At 36.7% G+C, this 22,214-nt stretch overlaps 1 protein-coding gene across 5 annotated transcripts in view; it reads left to right on the top strand.

Annotated features, from left to right (window-relative positions):
- The window catches only part of GULP1 (GULP PTB domain containing engulfment adaptor 1), a 95,389-nt gene extending 76,446 nt beyond the window's left edge, over positions 1–18,943 (top strand). For 3 of the 5 annotated variants that reach the window (XM_032860259.1, XM_032860258.1, XM_032860257.1), the window contains 4 exons: positions 7,350–7,574; positions 9,189–9,327; positions 12,640–12,734; positions 18,840–18,943. In XM_032860259.1, the coding sequence (XP_032716150.1) occupies positions 7,350–7,574; positions 9,189–9,327; positions 12,640–12,734; positions 18,840–18,911 (531 nt within the window). In that variant the 3' untranslated portion in view covers positions 18,912–18,943. The remainder of the gene's footprint in view (positions 1–7,349; positions 7,575–9,188; positions 9,328–12,639; positions 12,735–18,839) is intronic. The other 2 variants (XM_032860261.1, XM_032860260.1) reach the window with 1 other exon arrangement.
- Positions 18,944–22,214: the final 3,271 nt, after the last annotated feature.

Raw genomic sequence — 22,214 nt, 5'->3', positions numbered from 1 at the left:
TTCTCTGCACTCCCCAAAGGCACCCTGTGGAAAGGTGCTATTTCTTAGACGGCGGCCGGCCATCCGCATTTGTGTCATTCTGTAATGACACAATGTAATTACACTGTAATGTCAGTGTAAATTGGTCATTCTGATGTTTTGAGGATGCAAACTAAGTAATTTTGGTTCAAACTTCCTTTTTTTTTTTTTTTTAAGATTTTATGTATTTATTTGACAGAGGAAAGAGCACAAGTAGGGGGAGCGACAGCCAGAGGGAGAGGGAGAAGCAGGCCCCCTGCAGAGCAGGGGAAGCCCCATGTGGAACTCAGTCCCAGGACTCTGGGATCATGACCTGAGGCGAAGGCAGTGGCTTAACCAACTGAGCCACCCAGACACACTTGATTCAAACTTCTAATGAAATTCTTCAGAAATTCTAAAAATTCCTTTCAAGGTTTCACTGTGTAAATTGTAGTTTTGTTTTTATTTTTTCTAGTCCTACTAAGTCATCACTTCTTTTTTGGAATAGTATCTTAGTGACATGTCTTATGTATTACAATGCATATCACTTTGATTTTTATTTTCTCAACATTTGCCCACTGCATACATTAGATAACAGTTGTGATCTTTTATATAAAATATAAAATATTTATATTTTACATAAAATATAAATATTTATATTTTATGTAAAATATAAAGTATTTATTGAATGTCAAATGCAGTCATATGTCTAGGATGTTGGCTTTGAGCAGCCTATGAATTTCAGCCGTTATAGGGAACAGAGAGGGAGATGGGTAATCAACCTATAGGTAAATGAATAAATAAGTTTAAAAATTCAGATTCGATATATGGTATGAACAAAATAAAATACACCAGAATAGGAGCAAATAGCTGGGGACTAGAGACGGTGATCACGGAAGCCCTTTCTGCGAAGGTAGCATCTGATTTGAGACCTGCAGTTGGTTAATGCAAAGGGCTGGAAATAGTGACAAGACCTTTGTGCCTAGAGCATAGTGACCAATAGCCAAAAGGAGTTGGAGATGACATTGGAGAGAGAATCGGGGACTAGATTTCATAGGGCCCTGTAGAGTTTTTTTGTTATTTTTTTTCTTTTTTCGTGACTGAGAAATTACTGGTAGGTTTTAAACAGGGGACTCGGGGGTCATCTGGCTGACGTCTGCACCGCAGTCTGTAAAGAGGTCAAAACGAGGCCCGAAAACCTGCCTAGGAGACAATTTCAGTAGCTTAGGAGAGGAAGAAGAGTAAATTGGTCTAGAATTCTGTCATTTCAGGTGGTGCATGTAACTTTATCCCTTTAAAAAAAAAACAAAACACTTTATTTATCTGAGAGAGAGAGAGGGAGGGAGCATGAGTAGGGTGAGGGGCAAACGGAGAGGAAGAGGGAGAAGCAGACTCCCGGCTGAGCACCAAGCTAGGTGTAGGGCTCCATCCCAGGACCCTGGGATCATGGCCTGAGCCGAAGGCAGACGCTTAACGGACTGAGCACCCAGATGCCCTCACTTGATACATGCTGGAAGCAGAACTTGCAGGATTTACTGATGGATTGGTTGGGGCTGTAGAGTAAAATAGGGGTCAGAATTGTCCCTTAGGGTTTTATCCTAAGCATCGGGTTAGTGATGCCATTTTTCAAAATAGACATGACTTAGGGAAGGTGCAGGACAAAGATGTAGTATTTCACTTTGGCTCATGTTAGTTCTGCCTACTGCACAGCCCCCTAGAGATGCTTGTTAGGTGGCTGGACATGCAAATCTGGAATTGAAGGAGGAGGTCTGGGCTCCTGATGATAGCACTGGAGTGAAAAAAGTTTGCTCTCTTTCTGTTACCATTTAGGCGATTGTTCATTGATTTAGTTAATAAACCCAGTATAAATTTGCCCAGCGTGAGGTTCTAGAGTAGTTTAGTTTTAGCTAAGGAAAACAAAATAGAGACTTATTTCTTGCTCAGTATTAAAATTAAAAGACATTTCTAACTACAAACCAATGTATATGTTCAGTAGATACCCAAACTCATTTTTACTTAAAACCAGTTCCTCATATGCATGATGAATGAAGGGCCACACCTACTTTCAATTTTCTTATGAATTATTGACAGACTGTTTTTTAACTTGTTCTTAACAAACAAAATGCTTACATGTTTCCTAAATTCCACTCTGTTCAATCATAGGCTCCTTTTCTAAGGCAAATGAAATAGCCTTTGATAGCATCCGTATTACATACCTCTGTGTCACTCTGAAGTTGTGGAAATCTTTTCATTGGTTTTAGAAATTGGGTCCTTATTTTATACAGTCATTTAGATACACTGAGAAATTTCCGTTACTTGACTGTGCTGTTTGCTTTTTGCTGTGTTTTAGTGGTTTGGCAATAGATTAGAGGTTGGGTTTCCACCATTTGGTACTAATTATCTAGGAACAATCTGATTTCCATTTATTACATTCACATGGCAGTGCTGCCTGTATTTATATCAGAAAAAAAAAAGGGTTGATTCTGCCCTCCTAGCCTCATGAATGCCCCCAGAAGATTGTTCCATTATAAGATGTGGGCATAGCAAGTTAAATCACATTATTCCTCATGATTCTTGTGTCTGGATGCTTACATTTTACTTTTCTGGCTATAGATGCTTTTAACCAAATCAGACGATTGCCAGAAAGTTAAATGAATAAAATTGTAGTCCTTAGAAGTACTGGACTTTCTATTGCTGAGTAAAATAAATGTCTCCCTTTCAATTAAACCAAGTGTTTGTTACTGGATAAAATTCTACCTTTACATAATCAACTGCGTGGCCACTGATTAGACTTGATAGGACAATTATAACCTAAAAATGTGTATTTCCTTGTGGGTAAACAAAAGTGCCTGTTTATCTTCTTCTAGTGTTTGCTTGACTGTTACTGAAGTCACAATGGGCAGGAGCAGATTGTGAAAACTCTCAGTTATACAACGAGCCAAATGTGAATCTTTAAACAAAGGCATAAATTTTAAGCATGACATTGATTCAAGAACATTTGCTGTCCACAAAAAAATGATTACTGGTGCACGGCTTCATTTTCATAATTGTTACTTGCAAAAAAGATGATCCTAAAGAAGTAAACTCTAACTAATGGGAAGAAAAATACATTCCGTTCCAGTTCTGACCACGAGTACCTGATCAAATCTTTTAATTTCGTGTTGCAGTTTTCCTCTCTGGGATCTGCAGACAATCCTAGCCACTCAACTGGTGGCATTCTTGGAAGAGCAAATAAGATAATAGGTCTTACACGTAAGAGACCAGTATCACCACACTGTGAATCTAGAAATCTGAAAAAATACATTCGTGATGCTTTTAATCCTACACTCTGGAAGTTGTTACTTTTAAAACTTACTTAAAAAGTGATGTCAGAAGTATAACAGTGAACTCTGAGAGTGTGAATCAGCATGGCAGCGTAGAAATTTGCCAAAATATTTGGCATCACTGTTGTATTTTCTCATCTGTAGCTTCATTTATAATCTTTATAGTCTACCAGTTATTCAACTAGAAAAGTGTAGACATCATATTTCAAATATAAATTTAAATAATTAAATAATTTACTTTCTAAATTAAATTCTAAGTAGAGTTATTTTAATAACGATAAATCATATTTTAATCTTAAAGTTGTTTGTTTTACATTTTAAAACCATATTTGGGGGGCACCTGGGTGGCTCAGTGGGTTAAGCCTCTGCCTTCGGCTCAGGTCATGATCCTGGGGTCCCGGGATCCAGCCCCACATCGGGCTCTCTGCTCAGCAGGGAGCCTGCTTCCCTTCCTCTCTCTCTGTCTGCCTCTCTGCCTACGTGTGATCTCTCTCTATCAAATAAATAAATAAAAATCTTTAATAAAGCCATATTTGGGTATTTATATTAGCAAAAGAATTAACAGCATAAAATAAAATTTTGTTATTGTTCTACTATTTCTTAGGTATTGCCAAAGAACTGTGTAATGCAGTTTTTTCATTGTTGTTTAAACGTAATGACCTTCACTGAGAATTCAGACCCTTTTACCACACTTCATCACTGTTCTATTTAGACAAGAATGAGGTTGAAGTATTCACTTGGGCCTGAATGTCCCAAACCTCTACTTCCTCAAAGATCCAGCTACAAAACTACAACAATGACAATGAACTGCAAATATGGGCGCTTACTTTTTTTTTTTTAAGAGAGAGAAAGAGAGGAGAGAGAGAGGAGTGGCAGAGGGAGAGAGAGAATCCCAAGCAGTCTCCACAGCCAGCTCGGAGCCTGAAACGGGGCTCAGTCTCACAACCCTGAGAGCATGACCTGAGCTGAAATTAAGAGTTGGATGCTTAGCGACTGAGCCCCCCAGGTGCCCCTGGGCACTCGTTACTAACAGGCCTTAAGAACCTTACCATGTGTGTGTAAGTAACGTTTAACATCCCTGAGAATGGGATCAGATCTTGTGCACCGTCATAAAGACCAAAGGACTTGGAAGTATGAGCATAAAGGACCAAACAGTGGTGCCATGAATTTCTGTAGGAGGGTCCAAAAATTTTTGTTTTTAGCCATCTGTTAAAATACTGACAGAAGACACAAAAATATCAAGCTGCCTTCATCTAAACTATGTATTTAATTTCTTAAAAAAATAAATATCCTCAACCAGTTAAAAATGGCAGTTTAAAAAGTTTAAAAAGACTAGCTCCTAACCCCCTAAATTTAGAAACACCACTCGAAATGCTTAACAGATGTGATATTTAATTCCTTGACTTGAATCATTTCTCAGTTAGGAATCACGAACTCAGACATCAGTAGAGCCCAGGCTGAGACGTAAGTATGTAATCTTGAGCGGTGGTGGGGATTGGCGGGAGAGCCCATACCCAGCAGAAAAGGCACAGCAGTTACCGTCGGTCATTCGCATGCAAGTCTGTGGACCCACTTTCTAGATTTTGTAACTTCTCAAGAAAAGCTCCAGATTTTAACGTGCAATGTCTTAATATTACCCCCAAGCAGCCGATGACTCAGTGTATAAAAGATCCGTGTGACCCAAGCAACACGTGTCCGTTGACCAAATCGGCTGCAGCTCTCTGTAGATACACGAGCTCCACCATTCTGGAGTAGCTAAAAACTTGATTATTTTCATGTTACATACATTCCTCATCTGTATAAGTTCATGTTCCCAGAGTAAGTAGAAGGCATAGTATTAGCACTGTCCTAAAATACTAGAGCACTTAGAAGTTGGTTATTTTAGACTTCAGTTTGATTTGAGGCATCTGGGTAAGATTTTTTTGGCTAATACAAGTCATAGAGTAATACAGAGCATTTTCCTTTATGTTATAAACCAGATGATTTGATACCAAGGACAAATACCACTTAATATCATATGATGTTTCACTCACTATAAACAGTCTTATCACTTTAGAGCTTAAGTTTAAAAGTTGCTGTAGTATAAATTAGGCAATAAATATACCTTGTCATTTTATTATATGTCTAGTATTTTGATGTGTTAGAGCTTTTAGAAAATATTTCTTTTCGATAAAGTTTAGAAAAAATTTTGTGCACAAGGATCTTAGAGTTCTCACTTAAAATTAAGTAAGAGGTAGCCACCAATCACAGAATTATACAGTAAACTGCATAGACGATAAAATAGATTTTGAAATTAGATATATACATGCGTACATGTGTACATATCTGCATACAGATCCCTGTGGAGGGCAAGGGAGGAGACAGTAATTATATGCCTGTATATGCATATTGATAGCGTGGTCAGTTACACAACCCAGACCATCAGAGATTTTGCTTCCACATTGAGCCCTTCCCTCAACTTAAATCTCTCACTTTGCATTGCCTTATTCTCCCCTCAGCTTTGAGAACTGTGTGAAGACGTGACTCAGCTTAGAAACTTCCTTCAGATTTGTGGGTTCTCCTATCATTTTGGTTATAACTTTTCACTGTGAGGTTTTCAAAAGCCATATTTGTGTTGGCTGCCTCAAAATCCTATTAGTGTTAAAAATCTCTGAAGTGTGACCTGTGGTTGAGAAGTCCCGCTCCAGGCCAATTCCAGAAGCTTCACCTGGCGAGCCTCCCCGGGGGAAATGCCCTCCCCATACCAGGTACAGTACCTGCCTTGGAGGAGTTGCGGTCAAGGACTCAGCCCCTGGACCCTCGGCCAGCTGTGCTCTTCCACATAACGTGTCTGCATCCCCAGCCCTGGTGCCTATATTTGGAGGCCTCCTTTTTGGGGGCCCTTGGCCATGACCTTTTTAAAATGCCTCTGGCAAGGCCATCTTATGAGGGCCTTGAAGACTCACTCTTTCTCCACTCTGATTCGGTGTTCAGTGCTTTTCTGCCCCTTGCCCTTTCTCCTTTCTCTCCCCCCGCCTTGTCCCCTCCCCTCAGCAGACACAATGCCTTGTTTCTGCACTGATACTTCTAACCTTCATCCAGTGCCATTTTCTGGGGGGGAAAGGACATTGATGAAGCCAGTACCTTCTTTCTGGCCTCTTGCTTTTACCATAGCAGGAAGTGAATAAAGGCTGAACTACTGCTTTCATTTTGACTTGATTTAACAGACCACTCTGACAGCTCAGCTCTTACCCTCTCAGCTGTTGACAGCAGCTTTCCGCACTGTAATGTAATAACTTAGGCAAGTCATCCAGAAACTGATGTGCAGACCCAGAATAGTGTACCACTTACTGATTCTGGAGTCACTTATTATTTCATTTATTTGAGATGCTTGACAACCCCCCTCTGCACATCCCTGAGAAGTCCACCATTTGGAAATCACAACCTACAGAAAGGTTGTGATGATTGGAGTCCGATTATTTTAAATTTATGCTCTGCTTCTTACCTCACAGAGGAATAAATCACAAAGAATCTATGGGCTTTGATTCCTATATCTTTATTATAATAAGGATGTAACATTACTAATACAAATATCTCAAAAAAATGTTTTGAGGGTTAAATCTAAAATGATTGTTGTAACCCTTCTTCAAAATTCTACAAAGTCATTACTTTTTATTAGACTTTACTCCTACTTTAATGACTGTTTTTTCTTATTATGATTCCCTTTCCCATGTCATTACCCAGAAGCTCTCATTGAAATAACTCAAGCTTCACTCTTCCTCTCAAGTCCTAATGATGCAACCTTTTATTTCAATATCTAAAAATATAATATTTCAGTGAAAAATGGTCAAATTAAACATTCTAGATTCTAAGGAGCATTGCAATAGGAAAATATACTCAAATGATTTTTAAAATTTTAGTGAAATTATTCTGAAATTATTCTTTTCACATAATATCACTTTACCAATAAATTTTCATATATATTTTTTTCCTTTTTCCTCCATGTCTTCTCTCTTCTCCTTAGTGTATTTCTCTGTCATTCCTTTACAGCTGCTGCACAAAATGTCTGATCATGAGCAACATGGGTTTCAGAGATGCTCACCTTCTTTCTGGCATAGTAGTGATGATTCATCTTCCTGTCTAAATAGTTCTTCCATTACTGTCACTCCTGTCAACTCGCCTGATTCCAGACTGTCATTGGGACTGTTAATACCACCACCTTCTAAATGTGGCCTTCCCAAGCCAATCAGTGAGAACAGCATCCCAAGACCTCATGTAATTTGCTAAGCAGAAAATTCTTTTTTATTATCCCACATAATTTTTTTAAAACTCTACTAAAATGTGCCATTTATATCATAATGAAAAACATTAGGTATGTCTTGAATCAATGTGATGGGACCTGGTGACTTTGTGTGCCACGTTTGCTTCCTTTGTTACCTGGCAGAGTTTCAAGTAGAGAGTGGTGATGGTGTACAAATCCCCAGAAAGGCGAATTAGGATAGGTTACTTCAAAGGACCCCATATATGGCAACTGGGAAATTAGATCATCAGTGATGTTGGTAAAAGCAGTTTTAGTGGCATTTGGCACAAAAAGAGCAGTTTTGATTGATATGAGTTAGTACCTCTTCCAAGGAAGTTAGCCTTGATGGAAAGAGTAAGAGATGCGAGGTGAGAGGAGTAAGACATTTTTGGTTGGTTTGTTTTGTTTTCAAGAACAGTCAAGATTTGAGTATCTTTATATCCTGAGAAAGAAGAGAGAGAGGGAAGCCAAGGCAGATAGAGGGATGGGTTGATCAGGAAAACAATATCCCTGGTTTGGAGGAAGTAGTTGAGGGATAAAGTTCCTTCAAAGTCTTTAGACAGTATTCGTGACTGATAAAGTGAGCGTGTTGTTAAAGAAAGGGAGATGACACCAGTTTTCCTGCATGAAAAGTGTACCTACAGTCCTATTAGCTGAATAATAACTCTGTCACTCGTCACACACAGTCAGCCTTATTTTTCTTCCATTACTTCCATTATCTGTGAATGAGAAAAATAAATATATTCAGAAAAGTCTAATTTTACTGTGAAACACATGAGATCATCTCTGTTCATGTTCTTTGAGGACAAGCAAGTTTTTTCTTACTACTCTTCTCCAAAATGGGAATTCTCTTTCTTTTCTAGATTGTGTGTGTGCAAGTGTATATTTTTCCCCAAATGACAATCAAAGTGATGATTCATTCCTGTGTTACATCTGGGTCCAGACTGACCCAGATAACTTGATGATTTTGATGGTATATTTAGTGATTATTAACTTATTTCACAAGGTAGATATTTATCATAGAAAACTGAATGAACTCTTACCCAGGAATAAAAGGCACTGCAGTGAATACAATAGTTGGCTGTCATTGTAATTATAAATACAAATTAACTTATACTCTGCAAAATTTTTAAGTTGCTATCAATTGCATTTGAATGGTCATAGTTTAAAAAGTACATTACTTCTGTTCAGTTATTTCTGTTTCCAACTTACGGAAAATGTATTACTGAAATCATGTTTTTATATAGTTTCTAATATTTTCAATTCTCTGATACAAATGGCAGTTGTTTCTAGATAGATAAAAAAGTCCAATATCTTTTATATCTGTCTGGAATAGCATTGTCACCATTTTTGCCATCATCTTTAAGGTCATTGTTGCAGAAATTTTCTGTTGCTTTCTTGCAATGGACATTTGGTGTGACTGGTTAACTCATATGGAATTGCCAGCGTTTGATCTAGAAAATGGCAAGTTCATACGATTCAACTGAATTTGTTGTTGTTTATACATGTTCTCTATGCATATGAAATATTTAGCATTATAGCGTGTCTTCCTGAAACACTGCCGTAATTCATATTATTTTCATTTGCAGGCGGGCACCGGGACACCCAGGTCCCCCTCCACTGACATCTTTGACATGGTACCATTTTCTCCGGTATCACATGCGTCTTCAACCCCTACTCGCAACGGCACGCAGCCGCCGCCAGTACCCAGCAGAGCTACTGAGATCAGTAAGCTTTCTAAACAAATCAATATTCTTAGCTATATTTGTGTACATTTTAGATGTTTCATTGACACTTTATGGAAAATTACATATCTTAAGTTCACTCAAAGTGTTAATTACCAAAGAATTATATTTCATTGCGCCAGATCAGCTAATCATATTTAACTTTATAATTCAGAGTATCTACTGATGACATCACTTAGCATTTGAAACTGTTTTATGAAAAATGATATTTTGGTATAGGGTTACTTATTTAATACAAAGCATTTAATCATATTTTATTTTATTTGGGTTATACTTTTAAATGTTTTAATGGTTAAAGACAACTTGGTAATTATTTTAATATTTTGACATGCTTAGTAAAGCTCAGTTTAAATTTTTCATTATCATTTAAAAAAACAATAAATTTTTTGTTATCATAGAGTATATGAATATTCTTAAATGTATAAAGATATGAATTCCATGACTTGTTTATTAACCCCATGGAAGTGTTCTCTCTGGATATCTGTAATACTATGCACACCATCGCTTCTCTGCTTTACCTTCTGCACATTTGGAAGGACCATAAGACTCTCTTCCTGATGAATTAGAAAACATCCAACAGATGTTCATTTTCAATGTCATGATTGTATTTTGATCTGTGCCCCATCACAGAAACGTAAAGAATAGCTCCCGATGGCTGTGCTCAGTCATTACGTCCAAAGGGAAACTGAAGAAAAGAGAGTTTTACAAACTATGCTTTATTGCGTTCTCTCTGGTTCACATTAAGAGGTTTTTGATATAACTCTGAAGTTATAGCTTGGGCTTAAAATATGTCAGGGTCTTTGTTTCCTTCTGTGGAACTTACCAAAATATATTACACGTTAGATCTTCAGTAAATTTCACAGAATTAATTTGTAAATGCAAAGCAGTAACATTAGAAACTTTAAAAATCAGTTTACAAAAATATGTCCGTACTTTTACATAAATTGAAATATATATTTAAATTCCTGTGAATATATTTTCTGCCAATGCAAATATTTTTTCAGGAAATAATCTATAATATATATGCCGTAGTGTATTTTTAGCAAATGTTTCCAATATCCTGATACAATATCCTGATACAATATCCTGATGCAATATCCTGATGCAATGGGGCATTTCTTTGTCTTTATGAGTGTCCCACATCTCTTGCTTCACTGTCTTTTAATTCCTTGGACGACCACCGGTTTACTCATTCATTATTTAGTCCAAAGGGCATTTGTATGGCGTGTGTGCTAGAGCTGGGTTACAATCTGGAATTTGAAATATAAATTACAGAGATGTACTACAAAAGAGGATTTTAATCCAAGTCAAAATACAAATTGAGAAGAGCGAATAGATTTGAAAATATTTAGAAGGAATAGTATTATCCCTTTCCCGATTGGGAGTTCATGATCAATTATGATTCAGGATTTTAGACTGAATGTTGTTAATAGGGAAAACTGGAAGTAGAAAAGATGAAAAATGCATTCTGTATTAGAATTGGTAAATCTGATACGCCTTTGGAAAATCTGGGCAAAGATGCTCCAGTGGTTTTAAGGAATTTTTTAATGAGAAACTGAAGTAACACCTTGCTGTATTTTTAAATATCTAATGATCCTGAGTGCCAAAATTTAACAAACATAATGAAAGATATGGATGGATAGATAGGTAGATGGATAGGATTCTAGATGCCCCTATACCGTATCTATCTTCATAGCAAATGCTGTAGGAAAAATGATACAGACAGACTTGCTTGATACCAAATTGCCCCAAACCCTTTTAGTTTGTAAAAAACCACGCTCTCTGTGAAGCATTGTAAAGCAAAGCACCATGAGCCGAGACACGCCCGGAATGAAAATCTCTGTTCTTCTCTATCAGCTCTACTTCCTTTTCATTACTTCCTTTCTTTCTGTTTGTTTATTTATTTACTTATTTATTTCATTACTTCATTTCTTTTCACAAACATCTATCGTTTGTACAACATTGTTGGTCAGGCTTGTGGTACGGTGGAAACCCAGGCACTCTTCCAAAGGAAAATTCCTTTGTTCTCCAAGTTCTGATTCATTGCCCAAGCCACATGAGACTGAGGAAAATAACAACAGTAATAACAACACTCATACCCATATGCAATACCTAGTCATATTTATATATAATATTTTTATATAAGGTGACAACAAATTCCCACTTGTTTAGCACAGTTCTGGTTTATACATTTTGCCCTGGTGTAACTGTTGGTACCATTTCTTTTAGAATTAAAAGTGTCTTTATTTGGATGATAAAGTATATGTCCCTCTTATTTATACAATACTTGCCAGCACCAGGAACTTATAACAAATTTTTACTTATTTAACTCATGAATTTGGAAAAAGAACAGTTATGACTAAAAAGGCAAGAGTCTTTTATAATGAGGGTCAGAGATTAGTTTAGAGGACATGGTAAAACTCAAGGAACATAAATATTACCTCTTACATAGCATTGACATTTGAGGATATAGTATTTCTTAATATATTATAAATTCTCACACACCTATATAATTATAAATTCTCACACACCTATATAATTTTTAAAAAATTATCTTTAAAATTAAAAATCTTTCTCAGAAGAAAGGAATTTCCTAATTTTTAAATTTTCAAATAATAGGCCATAGTTTTATCAATTGCAAACATTGATTTTTAACTTTGATACTTCTTTAGTATCTTAACCAAAAAATGAATACTTGAGAATATATGTTACAGAGAGCTTTTTGGTATTCCATTATTGCTATTTTTAAGAAGAAATTTGTTTCTGGGATAGGAGGCGTTTTTAAAGAACCTGTCCCATTGTGTTCATTTAGGAAGGGACAGTGTGCCTTAAATTTTCTGAGTAGAGGTGGGGTTAGGTTACGGATCTGTGGGCGGAACAGTCGGCCTGGGTCCCGCCTGTCGCTCCCTGGCCATCGCGGTAGGAGGCGCCGGGACGTGGACTGGGGACGTCCCCGTGAGTAACGCGCTCGCTGTGGAAAATTTAAATTGCTTCAGAAAAAGTGCAGGCGTCGCAATGTGGTCATTTCAGCTACCCGGGGAGTTTGGCACCGAGAAGTCTTCAAGGCGCAGAAACCTGTCCGGATAACGATTGCTCGAAACCGGACGGTTCTGGATATGGTCACGAAATGCATCTTTGCGGCTTTGCTGGTGTTTGCGCAGTCTGAGCGCGGGAAAGGCCCGCGTGGGGAGTGTGCGGCCCGTCGCGCGTCCTGCCTCGGGACCCGCCCCCGCCCTCGCCCCAGCTGCGTGCCCGGGCCACCCACGGTCACTCATGAACTGTTCTCTGCTTTCAGAACGGGACCTGTTTGGAGCGGAACCTTTTGACCCGTTTAACTGTGGAGCGGGGGATTTCCCTCCAGATATTCAGTCAAAACTGGACGAGATGCAGGTGACTGTTCTCACAGATGGGCCCGCGAGTGGTTTCTTGGTCTTTAATCTGGGACCCAAAACCGCCCTTTCCTTACGTGAACTTACTTGAAACGGTTGCTTTGAAAATAGGAATATACATTTAGTCCTAAAAGTCTAGGAAATGCGTCATTCCTACGCATGCTAAGGATGGTTTTTTATTGTGTTTTGTGTTAAGTAGTGTGATTTACAATGGCAATAAGTTGGTTCTTTTATTCCACAAAATTACATGGATTCTAATGGTTCATTACTTTGAAATGCAAAAATTACAGGGCAGCTGTCCTAGGTTTACAAGGTTTCGTCTCAGTTTTACCAGTTATGGAGTTCAAATTGGGAGTGGGTAGATGAAGGGCGATCTCTGTGAGCGGGAGATCGGTGTCTTTGAAGACAGGCGCCGCAGCCGTGGCTCGTAACCCATGGGCTCTCTTTGGGAGAGGGGGCAGCAGTGACACCTTCAGGAGTGTCATCCGCTTGTGTCTTCACTTCTCTCTCCCTCTTCTGTTTTTCAACCTTACTTGTACTGGGAGTTTGAAGATACTGGTTTTAAAAGCTTTTTACAGTGGGCCATGATCAATAAGTCGTCTTAAAAGCACCAGAAAAAAACCTCTTTATATTTGCCCTTTACATTTGGTGGAATTATTAGATCCTATTTTTATCAAAAAGACTATTTATATGGTAGCATGTAGGCAAAGACCTATTATAGGAAGCTGATTGAGAAGAAGCAGTGGGGAGAAGGAGTCATTCCTGTTTATTAGGTGGTTCATTCTCTGTGCTCCATTTCCTGGACGAAACAAGTAAAGGTGATTTCTGACTTTCTAACACTGGTGAGACACCCCTTCCTAGAAAGATAATATAAATACCCTTCCCTTCATTTTGGACCACAGCTAGGACGCAGTTGTCTTCTTTTCTAGGTATTATGTGAATTTCCTTATTGTTCTGGTTATTATAATGCGTGCATCTTAAGTGTTGAGTAACATATGCCTTAAGATTTCAAAGAATATGTTGAAACAGCATTTCTCAAGTTGGGTGATGGATAATTTTCTTTTACATGAAAAAGTTATTTTAAATCCTTTATATTGACTTAAATTGTAACATTTCTTAAATATTTACCAGAAAAGTTATAAATAACTTATCCTCACAGCTTCTATTCAACTATTAATTCAAAAATTATAAATTAAATAAAAGCAAAATTACAACACCTACTAAAATTCAAATTAAGAACTTCAGCAGGATGGGTGATGTCAACTTCTGTTGATTTCAGCAGGGACCCGGTTTGTTGGTACAATTTTTCTCCCTCTTTTTCCATATTCAGATACTACAAAACTTCCACTCAGATAGTGCATGAATATTTAGCAAGAATACTTTATTTATTTCACATGAAATCAATCCCTTTCCTTTTTCATTAGTTTTACCAATTAGGTTTGTGCTACTTGGGACTAATGCTTTTATAAGAACAAACAGAAACATGGGCTCAGATCTGGTGCCGTTTGTCCTCAAGCATTATGTAGATCACGAAGAGTACTTTTCTATTAATGTTTTTTTTTTTTTAGTTTTCACAAGACTGAAAACATTTCGATAGATTTTTAAAAATAAATCTACATCTGCAGATTTTTGTAGGAACTAACTTTGAGAGATGCTATTATGGAATGATTTAGTGATGTGTTAGTTAAATAATGTTAAGCTGTGGTATTTTTGCTTCTGTTTTTGTTTTTGCCACTTCTAATATTTTCTTAATGTCTTTTTTATTCTTTTCTGCTTTCATGGTGGGTAGCGCCAGAGATGGTTGGTATATTATTTTCATAATAATTTTAAACAACTTACAACTTCGTAAAGCTAAAACCTTAATATTTGCATGCTTTACTTAATAAATATTCAAATAGCAGTTTCATATGGATGTTTCTGATTGTCGTGTGTAAAAAGGTTTTATAACCCGTATTTTAAAGTTGTTTTTTTCAGTGGTGTAGTCTCTTTTGCATTGTGCACCTCATTGCTTGTCTGATTTTGTTTTTCTTTGTTTTGTTTTTAGTTCAAGATTTACTTGCAAGGGTCACTTTAACTAAAGTAAAATAATATTTTCTTCATCTAAAGTCCGTGACCACTTTTTTTATTAATCTTGTTAGCCTAATTAAGCTAATGCACATATTTGGCTACTATGTTTATCTTTGTATACAATGTAAAACCAGTTATAGTACAGTGGGTTGTAGGAGTAATATTGAGTTAATGAGCCTAATGAGATATTTGGGTTTTCTCTTTCACTTAGAGGAAGTTATAAAAGTATCTTGTGTGTGTCAGGATTTAAGCAGAAATATGAAGTCATATTTTATTATAAACTGTTAGAAAATTAAATATTTATTTGAAATCAATAATGTGGTTATTTAATTTGACATAATTTAGACTTCCTGGTACATGTCACTGACAGGCAAGTCAGCAAAGTAGTATTGACAGCCCAGAAGTATACCTTCTAAGTTATAATAATTTAATACATTTAAAAAGGAGCATGGCAAGAAGGATGAAAGAATTTTGCATAAAGGGGTGTTAAGTCAGCTGGTTACTACTTTGGTAGAAGATCAGTCCACAGCAAGTAAATTTCAGAAAGAGTAGTCAGTTTAAAATGTTTGAAATACAGTTGAATATTTATCAGACTTCTGAATTGAGAAGAAATTTCTATAAGGAAAAGAAAATTATGTAGTTTTATGGCATCTGTAGTTTTTTGTAATTTTTTCCTTTTCTCTTTAACAATATATAAATATATCACATATACATAATTAAAGTAAGTAGACAAGTAATTAGAAAACTTAACAATAAGATAAATAAAAAAAACAGCAGCTCACAAAAGAGCACAAGTTGCTAACATGCATGTTCAATCTAACCAAGTGTTAGATGGACATGTTCAATCTAACCAAAGGAAATCTACAAATTAAATACAAAAGAACTAGAAATGCTATTTTAATCAAGCAAAATAAACATTTTATTTTTAAAATTTTTTTATTTATTTTACTTATTTATTTTATTTTCTTCCCCAGTGCAAGTGAAAGTGTGATGAGATAAGTCCTCTAACTCACTGCTGGGCTAGGGTTAGTTCATAGCATCCCTATGGAGAGTAATTATTAGTAAAACTTACCTTTTTTTTTTGAGATCAGAAACTCTAACGCAGTCTATTCAGAGAAGAAAATGGCTATAAATGGGGAAAAATTCTATGGGAAAAACGTTCTAATTAACTTTATTCATAATTATAAAATACTCAAAACAGTTAAATCACATTAAAAATAATAGATTGGTTGCTGCCAGAGGGAGGAAAAGTAAAGAATATATTAAGAGGCACAAACTTCCAGTTACAAAGTAAATAAATCACAGGGATGAAAAATATAGGGAATATAGTCAATGATATTAGGATAACTTTTTATGGTGACAGGTGGTAACTACACTTACTGTGGGGACATACCATAATGTATATAAATATTGAGTCACTATGTTATACACCTAAAACTAATATAATATTGTGTATCAACTATACTTGAATTTTAAAAAAATTAATAGATTATGTAATCATTAAATTAGTTTTATGGGGACCCAATAGGGAATGTTTGTTCCATTAAGTTTTAAAAAGAATATAGAAAATTATATATATGTGATACATTAAAATACATAAGAAATTTATGTATAATATATGGTTTTTATATTAATATTAAAATTGTTGAAAAAAAAGCCCTAGAGATCGAAAAAAAGGAGACTCAAAGGACATACCTCAACATGTGAACGTTCTTCCAGAAGACTGACTTTTCCTTCCTTGACACGCTTTTCTCCCTATTTCAAAATAAGGCAGTGCAAGGGGGCAACATATTTCATTAAAAAAGCACATTATTAGTACTTTGTTAACAATAAAGTTATCTTTTGCATGATACTAATTTACAATACTTTCTTTCACTATGTAAGTTAAAGAAAGCTTCATTTTCATCCAGAGTTTTGAAATTCAAGATGTGGAAACCGAAGAAAGATTCGCTGACATTAAGTCATGATTTACTAAATGAGAGCTAGGAGCAAAGGTTAGAAACTGTGGGAAATTTTATCTTAGGAGTAAAGAAAACAAAAGAGAGAGAGAATATTATGTGTCTATTAATACAGATCATTAAATTAGTCAAAGGGGATTCCAAAGGGATCCTTATAAAATCACTATGGAGGAAAAAAAAATCACTATGGCGATATTCTTGTAAATGATTTACTTTTTTTTATTGTTGAAGTAGCGACCAATCCCTATTTCACTATGATTGCTCTTCTGCCATGGAAACACAAACCACACGGATAGTGTTTTCAGTTGAAATGATTGTGGTTTCATTTCAGAATGAACTGAGAAACATTTTAAACACCGTATCAAAGCTTTCCAAGTCAATATATATCCTATCTATCTATCTACTGTGCCAGAAGACGACATAGTACACAGATCCTCACATATCCCAATAAAATAGTTATACAAAACAGTTAATTTGCACTCTTTCGCTCTAAGCATTGACTTCTCTAAGTACTTGACAGCTGTTTAAAATAATATGCATAGATATGACAAAATATTTCTTCTGGTGATAAGAACAGGCTTTAAAAAAGTAAAGGTAAGTACTCTGACTTTTACTCAACCGGCTCTAATTTATATTCTAAGTTCTGGGAAGAAGTTCTGAACAGCCTTTGCGGTGGGGCATGGCCCGGGGGTCTTCCTGCTATAGGTGGAGTGAGGAGCGCTTTGACAGCAAACCAGGCGTGGCTCCCAGTGTCCTATTTTCTCCCTCTCTGCGATCATGTTGACACTGGATTTGTGATAAGGACGTTAGATACCTGTTGCAAACTGAAGTGATTTGGGGGAAGGCAAAGGGATTCACAACTGGCTAGCGCGCGAGTAGGTACACTCAAATGGAATAAAATGCAAAGGACAGAGGACCACAGCCTCCTCTCTGAGGGACATTTTACTTCCGGCGGGAGTAGGCTGTTCACTCTTCGCTCGCCCGTAATGTGTCCCCTGGCCGGCCCTCACCACACGTGACCTCCCTGAACAAAATTTCAGGTCCTGTCAGTGAGAGAGAAACGTTTAGTATGAATATAGGAGCCACAATGCTTCTACAAGGAGACCCAGCATGTGGCCCCCAGTTCCCCCATGGCTGTGAGGCCATGCTTTGATCTCTGCACCCTGGCATGCCTGCCTTAGGGGCAGGGGAGGGGAGGGAGGAGGTGCTAAGGCTGGAGAGAGCCCCTCAGCTAACAAAAAAGAAGACAGCTCAGAGTAGAGCACAAACTTTTTTCCACCAGCTCTTAACTGGAAGTCTTCGCTGCTTGTGACGAGCACTGGGTGTTGGATCACGAGGTCCCCCCGGAAACGAATGCGACACGGGGCCTTATTAACTCGCTGGAACTGAAACAAAAACTTGGAGGGAAGAGAAATCTTACGAGGAAAAGCTTGTGTGCTTGCTCTCAATAAACCAGGGGCAACTTAACTTCTGGAAACATCTAAACCCTGCGGGGGGAGCGGGGCGCAACCTTACAGCTACAAGCAACAGCGGGGCCAGTAGGGGAAGCGTTCTCTGTGGCCAAGTGCCCTGCAGTTCTGTGTTCCCCACGGGAGGCGGCATCGGGTTTACTGTTAGCAGGTTTACCCAGGCCCTAGACAGGGCTGACCAGGAAGAGAAGGCAAAGACCCTCGGGCTTTCGAACTTTTCATCACATCGGAGGTCCCGCTGTCTTACGTACATGTAACTGGTGTTAGCCCTGAAAGGCAGGAGAGGAGATTTAAACTACGGCAGAATGGCAGAACAGACCTTAGGCCTCACTGACCAAGAAACATGTAGGTCTTAAAACCACGTAACTCCCTGTCTTCCTGTTTTCTTTTGTCTTTTGGGCATGCTAACCTCATACATTCGTATTTAAAATGCCTGAGACACACACGGAAGAATTGGACAAGCCAGGGTTTGCTGTGTTGCTCCTCAGCTGATGAGAGCATGGAGACTTCAACTACTGTTCAGTCTTCTTATTTTATGAATATTGTCATTATTATCATCTTTATTACTGTCATGAGCATTTCTTATTTTAATGATTTTACTCTGTTTTACAGGAGGGGTTCAAAATGGGACTAACTCTTGAAGGCACAGTATTTTGTCTCGACCCGTTAGACAGCAGGTGCTGATGTGAAGAACAAGATGTCCAGATTTGGGTTAAGTTTGTTTTCTATGCATATAGATCACTCCTAAATACTTTGTGATAGGTGGTGTCTGTGTGCCAATATGTGTTTGAAGATCTCCACTTGTTGCAAATTATTTTAGTAGAATGTCTTCCACTATTGATCTATGACGTTTATTTTAAAAATAAGTCACTGTAAAGTAAATCATACTTTTATGTTCCTTTCTGTTTCTCTTGTCGATGAATTTAGAATCAAAGAACAAATTATCCAAATATCTGCCTTGTGTCTGAGTTCTGAATGATTAGCATCTTGAAATCTGTGTTCATTTTCCAGGCTGCTACTTTATTATTCATCCCCAAAAGCCATACCTTGATGATCCCTTTCAGTCTTGAGGAGATTTACCAATGCTAAACTTAGTATATCTGTATTCAGACCAATAAGCATGTTACCATGCATCAGACAGGTGTTATTTTATGTATTAAATGTTGTTCATATCATCGGCAACATGTAAACTTTGAGTATAATGCCGCCAGGTCATTTTTAGCAGGTAAAATAGCAAAAACATAATTTCCAATAATAATTAAGCCAAATAATTATTTATTAGTAAAAGCAAAGTAATAATGTTAGCTATTACAGTCAGTCATACTCTAAATCTTTTATTTATTTCATAAGTAAGGATAATGGTAAAAGCCAAAAATTTGCTCATTACAAATACACTTAAGATTTAATTTCTCATGAGATACGTTACATTGCTAAACATCTAAACATCATCTGATCTAATATTTTCTAAAAAAAAAAAAGGAATGTCGGTTGTCTGCAGTTGCAAAATCTATTACCCACATTTACTTTACCAAATATATTTTTTCTCACTGAATATTATTCTCATATTTTCTTCTTTGATAAACATTTTCTCACCAAATTTTATTTTGTGATGCCCCATTAGTTTTGATACTTTAAAATCTCCAACAATTATTCTTTATGAATCACCAGTATTATTTAGCAACTTTAATTCATATTTGTTTTAATTGAAGTCAGAATTTCATTTTTTACAAAAATCAAGTGGCTTCTCAGTTTGGGTTAACATGAACAATGAAATTTTCTTTCATAATGTGCCGATGAACTCCGACCTTTTAAAATGTTAATTTTCTATACCTTTGCCCATTATGTAACAGATTTTAATTGGTATTCAGTGCAAGAAGGATTTATGGTTAAAATTTATAATTTGGTTCATTGCATCATAAGAAAAATAGATTAAATTAATAAAATGTGAGCTTAGATTAGGGATATATCTCAAAAATAGATTTTTTTCTTTTACTCCTGGGGATTTTTGTCAAGTGCTAAGGGTACATATTCACTAGGAAAAGAAATCATAAAATGCTTATGCAATGTTATAGTTGTATGTATCTTCATAACGTTCTATGGTAGACATAAGCCTTCTTACTTGTTTCTGTATCGGCTAAGTTGTACCTTAGTTAGAGGTTAGCATATGTTTCATAAAGAAGAATCTTTTTAATTTTGTTTGTCATATAGTATTTTGGAATTTGTATAATGAGGATGTTTAGAAGCCATATCAGTGGCTTTTTTTAACAGATAGAATTTGTATTTTTATTGTACTTTAAAAGCTTTATGTAATAGGTATATATTTAGTGGCCATTTATTACCAATGGTAACACCATAGAGTACTAAGATGGTATTTGCACACTTAAGATACGTTACCTTGCCATTTTTAATGGTAATCGGTTCTGCTGCTGGCATGACTAAATAGTACACAATTGGTTATGAATTATGAACGTTCATTTCTCCAGTGCATTTTTATGAAGATCCAGTTGAAAATTGTATTTCTATGTAAACTCAATGATATGTTTGATTTTGCTGAGAATAAATGATTTTAAATAAATAATTGTATATTTACTCATTAAATAATCTCTGGTTAAGTTAGAAACATTCTGAAGCTAATTACGTGACAAAGTTTCTAGGTCACCCAGTGAGGCCTCAGAGTGGAAGGAAGGAAGAAAGGCAGGAAGAGAAGGAAAAGAATGAATGAACTTGACTGTTAACTTCATTTCTTACAGCCACACACGCTAGCTTTATAAGCAAGTATCGTTCGGTTATGAAACAGTGACCTCAGTTCTGCGGGGAGAGACGTCATAATTTGGTTCCTTTCACTAGGAGTGTCTGGTGCAATAACTGTGTTACGTAAACATCTCTCTTCAAAATTGAGGGCCTTTTCAGCCTAGTAATAATAGAAAGGGTTTCTTGGAAGATAGTCTTTGTGAGGTGGACTTGATAGTAAGATTTGAGCTGCGGCTTACTGGAACATCATGAAGTCTTGAAAATTTGAAAAGAAGATATTATTAAAGATGCACAGGACTCACGTGTGCATTCTTTGCACACCAGTGAACAACGCATCAACCCAGTCAGTAAAGCTCATTGATTACTCACTTTATGTGATAACATATCATATGTGGGTTGGAGAACATCTAGTAACTGACTAGATTTAAGTTTGCTTACTTACTTAACAGTTAAATTGAAGATGACCAGGTTCCTGCCTTCAGTCAGCTCAGTGTCCTAAAGGAAAAGTAAGGCACTGTATGAATTGATAGGTGAAAACCAGTATGTTCTAAAGTACCGTGTGAATCAAAACCTTCCCAGAAGACATTTATATTTAATTATGTTTAAATGTGGGTACCTGGTACTGGCTAGTGTCCACGGTGTTGGATATCCGCTGTGAGACTATCAAGACAGTCCAATGGCAATAAGTTTTTCTTCTTATTTCTTTTATTTGGGATCTGATTTTTTTCAAAAAATTTTGGTCACCTGATGGGAATTTATTTTTCAGATAGAATTTCTGATAGATTTTGCATTGTTGCATTTCTGAATGTTTTTTTTTACTCTTTTTGATGTTACTTAACCGTGAAAAAAACTAGCTGCTAATATTTTTCTGTTCCAACGTTTCCACATATATATAGTTCCAAATTCAATATTTATTCATGATTTTGGATTTCAACCTCTGTTAAACTAGTTGGGGAATCTTGGACTCAATTTTGACAACTAATCTCAGACTCCACCTAAACTACACCCTTTCTAAGTGGCTAGCACCCTGCTGAGACGGGCGCGCCTCGTGTCGTGCTCAGATCCCCGTGTCTCCCGCAGGAAGAGCCTAACTTGTGTCGTCTCCTTCCTAGATGAGCTCAGATAAATTCCTCAAGAACTTCCTCCTTCAGTGTCCATCTCCTAAATGGGACAAAATCTTAATTCTTCAATACTTGTTCCATGTCTTTTTTTTTTTTTTTTAAAGATTTTACTTAT

Source organism: Lontra canadensis, unplaced genomic scaffold (genome assembly GCF_010015895.1).
Source record: "Lontra canadensis isolate GAN:19392208 unplaced genomic scaffold, GSC_riverotter_1.0 scaffold18, whole genome shotgun sequence".
NCBI classification, from domain to species: Eukaryota; Metazoa; Chordata; class Mammalia; order Carnivora; family Mustelidae; genus Lontra; species Lontra canadensis.
Note: the sequence above shows the minus strand (reverse complement) of the source record. Positions and strands in the feature narration are given on the sequence as shown.